This window comes from Canis lupus, chromosome 14, assembly GCF_003254725.2.
Source record: "Canis lupus dingo isolate Sandy chromosome 14, ASM325472v2, whole genome shotgun sequence".
NCBI lineage: Eukaryota > Metazoa > Chordata > Mammalia > Carnivora > Canidae > Canis > Canis lupus.
The window spans coordinates 2,151,362-2,166,636 of NC_064256.1; the positions used below are offsets into that span (position 1 = coordinate 2,151,362).

Below are 15,275 nucleotides of genomic sequence, written 5' to 3' on the forward strand. Positions count from 1 at the left end.
ATTGGAATACTTACATTGGAAGTATTCCTACTTCCAATCTCATTCTATGAGGCCAGTATCACCTTAATTCCATAACCAAAGACCCCCCAAAATGGAAGTATAAACTAATATTCCTCATGAACACAGATGCAAAAATTCTCAACAAGATACTAGCCAATAGGATCCGACAGTACATTAAGAAGATTATTCACCATGACCAAGTGGGATTTATCCCCAGGATGCAAGGCTGGTTCAACACTCCTAAAGCAATCATTGTGATAGATTGCAATCAACAAGAGAAAAAACAAGAACCATAGGATCCTCTCAATAGATGCAGAGAAAGCATTTGACAAAATACAGCATCCATTCCTGATCAAAACTCTTCAGAGTGTAGGGATAGAGGGAACATTCTGCAGCATCTTAAAAGCCATCTATGAAAAGCCCACAGCAAATATCATTCTCAGTGGGGAAGCACTGGGAGCCTTTCACCTAAGATCAGGAACATGGTAGGGATGTCCACTCCCACCACTGCTATTCAACATAGCACTAGAAGTTCCAGCCTCAGCAATCAGGCACCAAAAAGAAATAAAAGGCATTCAAATTGGCAAAGAAGAAGTCAAACTCTCTCTCTTCGCAGATGACATGTTAATGTTCATAGACAACCCAAAGGACCCCACCCCAAGATTGCTAGAATTCATACAACATTTTGGCAGTGTGGCAGGATACAAAATCAATGCCCAGAAATCAGTGGTATTTCTATACACTAACAACGAAACTGAGGAAAGAGAAATTAAGGAGGAAATCCCATTTACAATTGCACCCAAAAGCATAGGATACCTGGAAATAAACCTAATCAAAACGGTAAAAGACCTATACCTTAAAAACTACAGAACACTTCTGAAAGAAATAGAGGAAGACAAAGAGATGGTAAAATATTCCATGCTCATGGATTGGTGGGAATGTGAACTGGTACAGCCACTCTGGAAAACTGTGTGGAGGTTCCTCAAATAGTTAAAAACAGAACTGCATATGACCCAGCAATTGCACTGCTGGGGATTTACCCCAAAGATACAGATGCAGTGAAAGACCGAGACACTTGCACCCCGATGTTTATAGCAGCAATGTTCACAAAAGCCTAACTGTGGAAGGAGCCTCGGTGTCCATTGAAAGATGAATGGATCAAGAAGATGTGGTTTATATATACAAACGAATATTACTCATCCATTAGAAATGACAAATACCCCCTTTTGCTTCATGTGGATGAAACTGCAGGGTATTATGCTGAGTGAAATAAGTCAATCGGAGAAGGACAAACATTATATGGTCTCATTCATTTGGGGAATATAAAAAAAAAGTAGTGTAAGGGAATAAAGGGGAAAGAAGAGAAAATGAGTGAAAATATCAGTGAGGGTGACAAAACATGAGAGACACCTAACTCTGGGAAACAAACCAGGGGGTGGAAAATGAGGTGTGGGGGTGAGGTTACTGGGTGATGGGTATCGAGGGGGACACTTGACAGAATAAGCACTGGGTGTTATGCTATATGTTGGCATACTGAATTCCAATTAAAAATATATACAAAAAAAGATAATTTAATAATACTATTAACAGTCCTATGCTAAGACATTTGATAACATACATGAAATAAACATCTTGCTTTAATACACATTGTGGTAAAACTCACACAAGAATAAACATACAATCTTAGTGTGTCTATAACATATTAAATAATTTGCATCAATAATCAATCACTTTCCAAAATAGAAAGAAACAAGCCTAGAAATGGTTCAGTGGTATATTTTAGTGAACATTTATGGAAGAATTCATGTTAATTCTCTTCAATCACCTACAGCCTATAGAAGGAAAGGGACTACTTCATAAGTCATTTTATGAGATCAGCATTCTCTAATGCTAAAACCCAACAAAACGTTTCAAGAAAAGGAAACTGTTGGGGGATCCCTGGGTGACTCACCGGATTAGTGCCTATCTTTAGCCCAGGGCGTGATCTTGGAGTCCCATGTCAGGCTCCCTGCATGGAGCCTGCTTCAACCTCTCCCTGTGTCTCTGCCTCTCTCTTTCTCTGTGTCTCTCATGAAAAAAATAAATAAAATCTTTAAAAAAAGAAACTATAGACCAATATCTTTCATGAATATTTTTCTAAAAATATTCTATTAAATATAATTCAACAATGTATAAGCTTAATTAAACATTGTGACTTAATGGGATTTATTTTAGGTGTGTATGTCCTGATATGTCTGATTGAACCTTCAAAAATAAATTAATACAATTAATCACATCAACAAACTAAAGTAGAATAACACGATCATATAAATATATACAGATATTTTTTGGTAAAATTAAGCACTTGATTTTACATAATAAATACTCTTAAACAAGGATACAGAATTCCTTCAACTGTTTAAGAACATCTGCAAACATCTACAACTAATGTCATACTTACTAATGAAAAATTAGTATCATTTCCCTTAAGATAAGCAACAGGATGTCACATCTACTCTTACTCAACATTGTATTGGCAGTGCTAACTAGTGGAATAAAAGAGAGAAATAAAAAGAATACAGATTGGGAAAAATAAAATAAAACAGCATCTATTCATGAGGACATTATGTCTATAGAAAACACAACAGAATCAAGCAAAAGCAAAACAAAACAAAACCTCCTGGCAGTAATAAGTGATTATAACAGTCACATGATAGAAGATTCGTATGCAGAAATCCATTGTTTCTTATATATTACCATTGAAAAATTGTAACTTAAAATTAAAAACGCATTACTATTTGCATTAGCAATACTGAAAATAAAATATTTGGTATTAATCTAACAAGGGTCTATTATGAAGGAACTAGAACATTCTGATGAAAGATACAAAGAAAAACTAACAACAACAACAAAAACCAGAGATAATCCATGTTCATCGATAGGTAAAAATGCTCCTATTTTATTTGTTTTTGTTTTCAAGTTGAACAGATTCAATGAAATTTTATTCAAAATCCCTGAAGTTATTTTGTGTATATCAACATTTTAATAAAAGTTTATAAGGAAGGCAAAGGACCTGGAAAAGCCAGAAGTGTTGAATGAGAAAAAGAAAATTGGAAGGCCGACATTTCACCAAGATGTACTATAAAAAGAAAATGATCAAGACGATGTTGTATTGACAAAACAGACAGATAAATGGAACATAAGAGTCCAGGTATCGACCCTCAAATAAAATAAAATCTTAAAAAATATATTAAAATTTTTTTTCTCCTTAGAGTTTTATGGATTTCTGTCTTGAAGAATGTTGAAAGAATTAAACTGTTTTCCCTGACATATCTAAATATGCATCTTTTACATTCTTGGCCCAACTTCCTTCTTTTTTCTAAAGATTTTTATTTATTCATGAGAGACACAGAGAGAGAGAGAGAGAGAGAAAGAGAGACAGAGAGGCAAAGACACAGGCAGAGGGAGAAGCAGGCTCCATACAGGGAGACTGATGTGGGACTCGATCCCGGGTCTCCAGGATCAGGCCCTGGGCTGAAGGCAGTGCTAAACCACTGAGTCACCCAGGCTGCCCGAGAAAAACAAATTTTGATTTTTACTTAATAGTATATGTGAGATGGACTCCAGATTGGTTAAAGATTTATATATGTTATGTAATGTCACAGAATTATTTGAACATAATATAAAATTATCTATTTCATATAAAGAGAAATAAAACTAGTTAATAACAAAAGATTAATGTTATTTAATTCCTTGAAGATTAAGAATATTAATTTACAAATGGAGATCATGGCAAAAGCTAACACACTAACACAGATTGGAAGATGATATTTTTCAAGTCTAAAATGAACAACCAGTGGTGTCTTTCTCAGTCTGTTAAGTGCCTGACTCAGCTCAGGTCTTCATCTCAGAGCCATGAGTTCAGGTCCTGCATTGGGCTCCACAAAGGGTATGGAGCCTACTTAAAAATAAATAAATATATATACACAAAATGAACAAATCAATAAAACTAAAATATTCAAGGAAATATTACACATTAAAATTTGTGAAACAAACAAAAATATTTTTCTGGAGATATATACAATTTAATTAATATTCAGACAAAGGGCCTACTTAAAAATGAATGAGTGAATCAATTAATTAAACGAACAAATCAATAAATGCTAAAATATTCAAGGAAACATTACACATAAAAATTGGTGAAACAAATCAAAACACGTTTTTTCTGGAAAGATACATAATTTCATTTATATTCAGACAAAGGGCAATTTAACAATGATTAAATATTTCTTTTTACTCAATAGATTAGGAAAATTTCAAAAGCTGGATAATATTAATTAATGGCAAGGATATGGACAGATAAAGTTTCTCAGAATTGCTTTTTAAAGTATATCCTGATAGTGACAATGTGGAGAGCAATCTGCTGATACCTACTTAATTTATATTTGCATGTAAAGTAGAAGTTAGCAGTTTTGTTCATAGCTATTAATACGAAATAAATTATAATTGTGATCCAGAATTATAAAATGATTCAAGTACTTTATAAATTATTTAATTATGAATAATTGTTTTTCAAACATATGACTTCATATGTGACTGAAATACAAAATCATTTATTTTATTATGTTAAAATCTGGACTTAAGGGATTGCTCAAAGTCTTCAGGAACCTACATATATTGCAATTGCAACATAAATACCACAACAGTTTTGGGAGAAATTAACTGTTTCTAATATTAATATGGAAAATAAAGTAAAATCATAGTTACTAAAACTTTAAAAAGAATAATGACAAAAGATGAAATCATCAGTGACAAACATTTTTAGCCATAGGAATAAAAACCGAGTTACACTTTAAATTAGGCATTAAGGAGGGCACTTGATGTGATGAGTACTGGGTGTTATACTGTATGTTGGCAAATTGAATTTATATTTCAAAAAAGAAAAAGAACTAAAACCAATAAAATCAGAAATGAGACAGTAAAAGTAACAACCAACACCACAGAAATACAAATAATTATAAGAGCATATTATGAAAAGCCATATGCCAACAAATTGGACAACCTAGAAAAAATAAATTTCTAGAAACATATAAACTACTGAAACTGAGACAGGAAGAAATAGAAAACTTGAACAGACTAATAACCAGCAGAGAAATTAAATCAGAAATAACAAACTTTCCAACAAACAAAACTCCAGGGCCAGAAGGCTTCACGGGACAATTCTACCAAATTTTTTAAAGGAGTTAAAACCTATTCTTCTCAAAATATTCCAAAAAATAGAATAGTTTCAAACTCATTCTGAGATACCTGATACCAAAACCATATGAAAGTAACTGAGATGTTCATTGACAGATTAATGGATAAAAATGTCGTTTATATATACGAAGGAATATTACTCAGCCATGAGAAGGATGAGTACCTGCCATTCATATTGGCATGAATGGAACTGGAGGGTACTATGCTAAGTGCAATAGGTCAATCTGAGAGACAATTATCATATGTTTTCCCTCACACGTGGAATATGAGAAATAATGAAAGGGACCATAAGGGAAGGGGAAGGGAAACTGAATGGGGAAAATCAGAGAGAAAGATAAAACAATGAGAGACTATTAACTTTGGGAAACAGAGGATTGCTAAAGGGGAGGTGTGTGGGGAGATGGAGTAGTTGGGTGAGGGCATTAAGGAAGGCACATGATGTGATAAGCACTGGTCTTATACACAATGGATGAATTATTGAAAACTATATCTGAAACTAATGATGTACTATATATTACCAAACTGAATTTATATTTAAAAAAATAAAAGTCCATGTAAGAGGTTCAGAATCAGAATTATATAACATGGAAGTTTGGTAAGTGGTATCCATTGGCATTATCAATCAATGTAGAAAGAGGGCCCAATCCAAGATATGATTCTATAAAAATTGGTTATATGTATAAAAATGTGAAATTATATTTCTCTTGTCTATTTCTTTCTAAATTAATGATAACTTATAAATGAAATTCTTTGCAAAGGAAATAAAATTACCAATAAATACTAAATACAAAAGACAAAGACAATAAATCAGTAAAGAAAATGTATATCAATGTAAGACTGAGGAACCATTTCCCACAAAATAGATTTATAAGGTTTTTTTTAAAGATCAAGCAATATGAAATGATTTTTAGAACATGATGAAATAAAATGCTCTTTCTGTTTACATAGCTATTGAGTATGTAAAATAGTTCATTTATTCTTACACACAATTAGGAAGTGTTCATGAAAACACAGATATCTCCCTCCTAAAATATTGTTCCTACATAACACCTAAGAAGAAATACCATTAAGAAGATGGAGATGACTTACAAGATGAAAAAGATTTTTAAAAAGCAGTAGATTCATTGAAAGATAAAGATTCAGAATATGGTACAGTATGAGACAAGAACAGAATATCAAAGTAAATATAAGTTATTAGCTTTTGATAACATCTGTAATTCATAAAACAAAACATGTTAGTTGAAAATATACAGATAGAGTCGTCATAGGTGTGAACATATGGGAAAGAGAAATATTTGTCCAAAGGCCTTAGGAAATATAGCACTATCCACATCATTGCAAATGGCAAGATCTATTTTTTTTTTTTTTTTTGCTAAGTGAAGTAGGTCAGTCATAGATGAATACCATATGATTTCACTCACATGTGGATGGACGTGATGGACATGGCAGGGAGAAGCAAACCATAAAACAGACTCTTAAGTATAGAGAACAAACTGAGGGAGGTGGTCAAGGGGAGTGCACTAAATATGTGGTGGGTATTAAGGAAGGCACATGTGATGAGCACTGGGTATTTTATGTAAGTGATGAATCACTAAATTCTATGGAAACTAATATTACAATTTATGCTAACTGGAATTTAAATAAACACTTGAAGCAAACAAAACGTCTTAAGAAATAAAAATATTTTATGAAGAGAAAATTAACCCAGTATACTTGAGGATGGTGATATGACAACTAGTAGTAGAATCAGAAAAAAGTAATCACCAATAGCAGCTTTCAAACAAAGAATCATGAAACAATGCTGTAATCTCAAGTATAGGAATCTCAAATTGAATGACGAAAATAAGACTACCTGATGTATCAGTTTGAAAATATTGGTGAACTTTAACAACTCTATTTAAAAGTAACTATAGAAATAACTTTACAAAAATAAAATATTTTTAAAAGAGAGTGAAATATCATTATTAATGGATGAAGGAACCAAGAAAAAGAGGAGAAGAAAATTATCAGTCAAGGTGACAAAATTTTTATTTGATCTTAAATATAAAAAAATCATGTTTTAAAGTTGAAAACTAGTTATGTTTAAGGTCCTAAGGGAAAAAGTGGATGCTAACAAAGCACTATAATTGAAGACCAGGGATTGAATTTCCTGGAGGGATTATAAAATTAAATCACAGGTGACTTACTAAAATAGTTTCTCATACGTTTCCTCTGGAAATTTAAAGGTTTTCAGTTACTCTGTGACTAGTGTCTTCTTGAAAACACCTGTAAGGTAAGACTAAGGGAGACTGTATATTCCAAAATATCTACAGCATTCTGAAGTCCAACAAAATCCAGTCAAATTTTATTCAAAAGCTATATTATTAGAGAATTCAACATTTTAAAATTCTTTAGATAAGGAGGCACTATTTCATGCTGATTTGCAACTGTCTCCTTTATGTCCCCTGTAAAATTAATGTGTTTCTTATATTTTCACAGGTCTTTTTGAAGATTAAGTTAAATAATACCTGTGAAGATGTTAAATAAATGCCAGGCATTATTTAGAAGTGTTATGGTTGCTAAATTGCGAATCATTGCAAGACTTTCCATACGTGTAGTCGGTTTGTTCTTGCTTTCAATTACTTATGAGGATCTTCCGGACTTCTTTCTGCAAACCACTTTAGTTGGATTAAACAAACATAAAATAAGCATATAGCTTACCATGCAGGAGCCAAGAATCTAGTAAGAAAAATAGAATATTTTTAGAAATAGTCAAATAGAATAACAGTGGAGATTATTGCAAGATTGGAGGAGGGGGGAGTATGACAAGAATGTGAGTAATGATGGCAATGTTCCCATGATGAATTCAAGCTGTGATACACATATTTTGATGAGGAACTTTAAAGAATTAACTCATTCTAGTTTAAAACAAGCCTGTGAGGGATAGAGGGAATTAAAAATATAATCTCAGAGATATTAGTTAACCTGCCTGTTGACATACGAGTTGGTAGTAGAGTAAGGTTGTAAACTCAGGCTTGTCAGATCTGAAGGTCCATAATATTTGCCTTTTATATAGAATAGAGGTAGGGGTAGTACATCTACCTATGTAAGTTTAGTATATGTGGAACTTGATACCTATAAAATGAAGAAAGGCATGAAGAATATAGTCCTATGTTGGAATTTGAAGACTGATGCGATCTATAAAGGTGAAGGACTGTGAAAGAACAGATATTCCTAACAAGCGACTGAAGCTCAGATTTGTTTATTGTATCTTTGGCATCTGTAAGTAGTAATGTATAAAGTTCATATTGGACAATAGAGAACAGATATCTTGAAATAGAGTCTTGAATAGCTTTCTACAATATTTTGAAACAAGATCAGCAAGGAATTGATAATCTGCTCAGCAGACAATTTGAGCCATTTGAGATCTGAACTTTCAGGAGGAGGGACACAATCCAGCTGTTCTTCAGAAAAATCCAAAAGTAGTGTTGGGTGAAAAAAACAATATAACATTAGTTTTATATATAATATTGAGGTATGATTCAAATAAGATGGGCTTTTTAGAAACACTGGTGAGCTTTTCCCAAAGGCATCACCAATCATTTTTGTAAGATATAATTTGAAAATTTTATCTGTGAGCAGGAGATAGATTAGGTGAATAATTTCTGGGTTTCCATAAAGAAAGGTTTTTGAACACCATTTTATCTATATAATGTACTACTGTTTAGTTTTTGTGTCATTATCAAGAGGTGGAGCATGACTTCTCCATTTACATTATGCAGTATATCTAGAGCAGCCATGTAGGCTCAGTTGCTCAGTTATCCTAAAATTCATTATACTAATCTTTCCTTGTCCCACTTTTCTCTCCTTTATTCATTATCCCTCTCAAATTTCTCTCCAACTCAATTTTTTCTTTAATATAAGTACTGTCTTTCAATGTTCAGTTGTTATTAACTATCTTTATTTAGTCAATATCACTCCTTTGCTCTGCTCTTCCTACCCCAATCTTTTAAATTCCTTTTCCTCAGAATACATTTCTTGTAGCTGATAAATATAAAAAATAAAGACATAAACAATCTTTATCTAACATTGTGCTGTTGGCTATATATTGTGTTTATGGAAAAAGTATTAATTCTAAACCGTGAGGGGAAAATTAAAAAAAAATAAACCATGAGGGATTGGTTGAGAAATCATGTAGCTAAGCTTTGATGAATTATTACACAATTTATATAGCAATAGAGTAATGTGCATTATGTTGTTAGCTTTATAGCTTTAATGCTTATATAAATTTCTCATGTTATTAACTATAACTAGTTGCATTTCTTATTGTATAACATAACAGACTTAAGGCATTGCTTATAAGAGGTGATAGAGCATTCAGAAACTGACAGTATTCAGAAACAAGTGTCTTGACCACCACAAAATGTTGTTCGTTGTAGTTTCCTATCATAGAGTAGCAAAGAAAATGAAACTTTATGAGATTGGTTAGACAAAATAAGAGATAATGCAAAATTATAATATAACATAATAATAACATTTATACTTGTCCATATTGAAGAAATAAGAAACAAAAAATTTGCAGGAATATATACACTGAACCTTTTTATCTACTACACAGTAAGTATTACATTTCTGTGGACAACTTAAAACTTTCTCAAATCAAATTGATAAAGTTTTTACTAACTGACATTAATAGAAACCACCTAGTTTTGATCAGTTCTACTCTCCTACACTGCAATTATTCCATTAGCTTCTTTTATGGGACTAATGAATGAATAGAAAATGAAATGAATGAATGGAAAATTTTAAAAATGTGGACATAATGTGATGAGGAATAGATTTAAAATGTGGAGGAGTTTTTTGTTAACACAAAGATTGTAAAAAACAGCCATGAGCAAAATAAGATCTTTTTTTTAAAGATTTTATTTATTTATGAGAGAGATAGAGCACCTGAGCATGAGTGTGAGGGAAGAGAAAAGCAGGCTCAGCAGGTAGCCTGATGTGGGATTTGTATCCCAGGACCCCAGGATCATGACCTGAGCTAAAGGCAGGCACTTAAACAACTGAACCACCCAGCAGTCAGGTATAAAATTGGGTGATGGGCACTGAGGTGGGCACTTGACAGGATAAGCACTGGGTGTTATTCTGTATGTTGACAAATTGAACACCATTAAAAAATAAATTTATTAAAAAAAGAAAATTTAATTACCAATTATATGTATGAAGAGTGGAAAAATAAAAATACCTGAAAAACTAAGTAGCATGAGCTTACTTATTTACACAGTGTGGGTTGAGTTTCTTGATAAGCATTATAAATATAAGAAATATATCTAAGACAATTTATAACTGACTAGGAATTTAGAATGCATTGAATAACTTAACTATGTTTGAAATATTATATACACAGAATTGGTGAATACTACAGAGATAAAGAGGTTACGGGGACACAAGGGTTGATAGGGATAGCATAAGTTTTCAATTTGTTCAAGGACTATTAGGGAAGAGACAAAGTAAAAGACTGGTTTCTCTTGAAAAGGGAGGTAGGGACCCCTGGGTAGCTCAGCAGTTTCGTGTCTGACTTCAGCTCAGGGTGTGATCCCAGGGTCCAGAGTTTGAGTTCCACATTGGGCTCCCCACAGGAGCCTATGTCTCTGCCTTTCTCTGTGTGTCTCTCATAAATAAATAAACAAAATCCTAAAAAAAAAGAAAGGGAGGTAAAGAAAGGAAAAGAAATGAACGTGAAAACAGAATTAAATTATGTATGCTAATGCATAGAAAAATAAATCTTCTTAAGGAATCTTGCTAAGGAAATGGAAGAGACTAATTTTATATAAACTAGAATACTAATACTGAGATTAGTAAGAGTGATCTCTTCCTTCTGATAATCTTATATATATATATAGTATAAACTACTATATTATATATATAGTATAAACTACATTCCAAATAATGTTTATACCTTATAAATATGATCTTCATTTGATTTCTAAAACACATTATAATATAAATATATATATTTACATATAAATATATATTTAAATATATATATGATCTTCATTTGATTTATATATTAAATATATATGATAAATATATATATAAATATATATAAGTATAAATATAAATATATAAATATATAAATATTAAAGATAAATATATATATAAATATATCATATATATATTAAATATATATATGATCTTCATTTGATTTCTATAACACATTATAATATAAATATATATTTATATATAAATATATATAAATATAAATATTATAATATAAATATTTAAATCTGTAGCAGGCATTATTTTTGCTCTTGTACTCCCCTCTATCCTCTATCTTGAGAAAAACAGCTTATACCTGACTGCTTCATGGACACACATCATTTTAAATTTTTTATATATTTTTAAATATTTTATTTTTTTTATTTGAGAGAGGGAGAGAACATGAGCAGAGGGGAGGGGCAGAGGGAGATATAGACTCCTGCCTGAGTAGGGAGGCAATGTGAGACTTGATCCCAGGACTCTGATATCATGACTGCAGCAAAGGCAGATGCTTAACCATCTGAGCCACCCAGGTACTCTGGACACACATCATCTTATAAATGCGTGAGGAAAGGATATATTTATAAGGACCCATTTCCACTACAATTCACCTTTATTAGAATGAATATTACTTAATGGACATAATATTACTGATTTCTCAATGTCCTCTTTTATGTGACATTTGATTAACCTTATCTCATTTCCATCAGTACATGATTCTGTCTACACATCAGTAGAATTTTTATGCTAAGTTTCATGGAAAACATAAGGAAACATAAAGAAAATGTCATCAACTTCTCTGAAATGTAGGTCTTTCCTGATCATAATGTTTTCATGAATAGATAATCTATACTACACATAGGAGTGGATTAGTTGCCCTAACCTGATGATATGACTTGAGAAAATGCTCATATTTTTACTGTATAACTTACTATGTCTGTGAACAATGCATGTTACACTAAAAATCATATCAAGCTAAAGGATGCTTTAATATACCTACCCTAAAAATGAAAAAATGAAAAAAAAATATGACCAGAGAAACAACTTTCTTTTGCTGAGGAATTTTGGTAGAAGTGGTGACTTAGGAAGGAGGAACTTGATATTTCTATAACACAATCCCAGCCATGTGTCATTTCTTGTATTCCATGCAGTAAACACATTTATCAGGGCATGGGAGAACCAGACCTTCAACTCAGGCTTCATCCTGCTGGGAATCTTCAATTACAGCCCCACCCACATCTTCCTCTTCTCCCTAGTCTTGGGCATCTTCACAGTGGCCTTCATGGGAAACACTGCTATGATTCTCCTCATCTATCTGGACACTCAGCTCCATACACCCATGTACTTCCTCCTCAGCCAGCTCTCTCTGATGGACCTCATGCTTGTCTGCACCACTGTACCCAAGATGGCCTTCAACTATATGTCTGGCAGCAAGTCCATCTCTCTGGCTGGTTGTGGAGCTCAGATATTCTTCTATGTGTCCCTGCTTGGAGCAGAATGTTTCCTGTTGGCTACAATGGCCTATGACCGTTATGTTGCCATTTGTCACCCATTACGATACTCAATTCTCATGAACCAGAAAATCTGTGGTCTTATGGCAGCTTGTTCATGGATTCTTGGCTCCCTTGATGGTATAATTGAAGTTGCAGTTGCTTTGTCATTCTCATATTGTGGAGCCCGGGAAATACCCCACTTTTTTTGTGATGTCCCTGCCCTTCTCATTCTCTCATGCACCAACACATTGTTATTTGAAAGGATGATATTTATCTGTTGTGTTATTATGCTTCTTTTCCCTGTAGCAGTAATCATTGCTTCCTATGTTCATGTTATTGTGGCTGTCATTCACATGGGGTCTGGGGAGGGATGCCGGAAAGCTTTTGCCACCTGCTCCTCTCATCTCACAGTGGTGGGAATGTATTATGGAGCAGCCATGTTCATATACATGCGGCCCACTTCAGATCGTTCCCCCACTCAGGACAAGATGATCTCTGCCTTCTACACCATCCTTACTCCCATGCTGAATCCCCTCATCTACAGCCTCCGCAACAAGGAAGTAGTCAGAGCATTCTTGAAGATGTTAGGGAAGGGTAAGTCTAGAGAACAAATTGCTTGATAATTTTTATGCTTTGTTTTTTCTCATATATTCTTTGTTTTATGCCCAAATATACGTATCTCATCAATATAATTAAGTAATCAATGTTTACTGACCTTTGTAGATTTATAGGCAACAATATAAGATTTAGAAATTGAAATACTTTGCATTTTTCTTCAAATATTTCACATTTTTATGGTAAGTTCAAGCAATGAATATAAGGAAATATAGTCAAGATGCAAGACAAAATCCACAATTTATTCATTTTGTATATTATCAGTTAGCAAATAGAGGTTAATGTCCATAATAACATCCCCTTGTTTGATTGTATTGATTAAGCTTATTGTATTTTTTAACCTATCAAAAACTTAATCTTGGCAAAAAGAAAAGAATTCTGAAAAATCCAACATCTTAAGTTGGAATAATCAATTTTTTGAAAATGAATGACTCAGGTCAGTATATATATCAAGTTATGGGAATGAATAGAAGATCATTTTAAAAAATAATTTTTCATAACTACAAGGACAAAGAGACGTATTACATTGACACATAGGCATATTGAGCTTTAATTATCCTAGACATCATTCCTCTTCAGGATTGTGGTTGACTGGAGTGTTCTCATTTATTTCTTTTTTTCTATAAATATCAGTCTTATACATGGGAAACTGAAATGTGAATCCTAAAACCTGGATTCTCATACTTGGATATCTTGATCCTTATATGGATTATGTACTGTAATTATATGAAAGTATAATATTTTTTTGGTTTAATGAGGAAATCCTGGTTTTCTGTAGACTGCATATTCTCAAATCTCATATAAGACAACTCCAAATTTATTTTTATAATCATATTCATATATATCTTTTTAAAAAAGATTGTGTTTATTCATGAGAGACACAAAGAGAGAGGGGCAGAGACATAGGCAGAGGGAGAAACAGGCTCCATGCAGGGAGCCTGATATGGGACTCTATCCCAGGATTCCAGGATCATGCCCTGAGCCAAAGGCAGATGCTCAACCACTGAGTCACCCAGGCAACCCTATATTCATATATATGTAACTCTATATAAATACTGATATGGGTATAGGTATAGATGTCAGAGATATATAATCCTGTAGAATCTTATGGCTTAAGAGGAAAAATATTTCTTCCATAAAATGAACATGAATTGTTCTGTTAAATCTGTGTGGGACTTCATCAAGATAAGAAGCTTTTGCACAGCAAAGGATACAGTCAACAAAACTCAAAGACAACCTACAGAATGGGAGAAGATATTTGCAAATGACATATCAGATAAAGGGCTAGTTTCCAAGATCTATAAAACACTTATGAAACTCAACACCAAAGAAACAAACAATCCAATAATGAAATGGGCAAAAGACATGAACAGAAACCTCACAGAGGAAGACATAGACATGGCCAACAAGCACATGAGAAAGTGCTCTGCATCACTTGCCATCAGGGAAATACAAATCAAAACTACAATGAGATACCACCTCACACCAGTGAGAATGGGGAAAATTAACAAGGCAGGAAACCACAAATGTTGGAGAGGATGCGGAGAAAAGGGAACCATCAAAAGATGAATGGATCAAGAAGATGTGGTTTATGTATACAGTGGAATATTACTCAGCCATTAGAAATGACAAATACCCACCATTTGCTTTGATGTGGATAGAACTGGAGGGTATTATGCTGAGTGAAATAAGTCAATCGGAGAAGGACAAACATTATATGGTCTCATTCATTTGGGGAATATAAATAATAGTGAAAGGGAATAGAGGGGAAGGGAGAAGAAATGGGTAGGAAATATAAGAAAGGGAGACAGAACATGGAAGACTCCTAACTCTGGGAAACGAACTAGGGGTGGTGGAAGGGGAGGAGGGCGGGGGTGGGGGTGACTGGGTGGCGGGCACTGAGGTGGGCACTTG

General features: G+C 33.2%; 1 protein-coding gene across 1 annotated transcript; it reads left to right on the forward strand.

Moving 5' to 3' along the window:
• Positions 1-8,405: 8,405 nt before the first annotated feature.
• On the forward strand, positions 8,406-13,366 carry LOC112664320 (olfactory receptor 2M3-like). The gene is made up of 2 exons (XM_049093394.1): positions 8,406-8,496; positions 12,405-13,366. The coding sequence occupies exons 1-2, from the start codon at positions 8,406-8,408 to the stop codon at positions 13,364-13,366; spliced, it is 1,053 nt and encodes a 350-aa protein (XP_048949351.1).
• Positions 13,367-15,275: the final 1,909 nt, after the last annotated feature.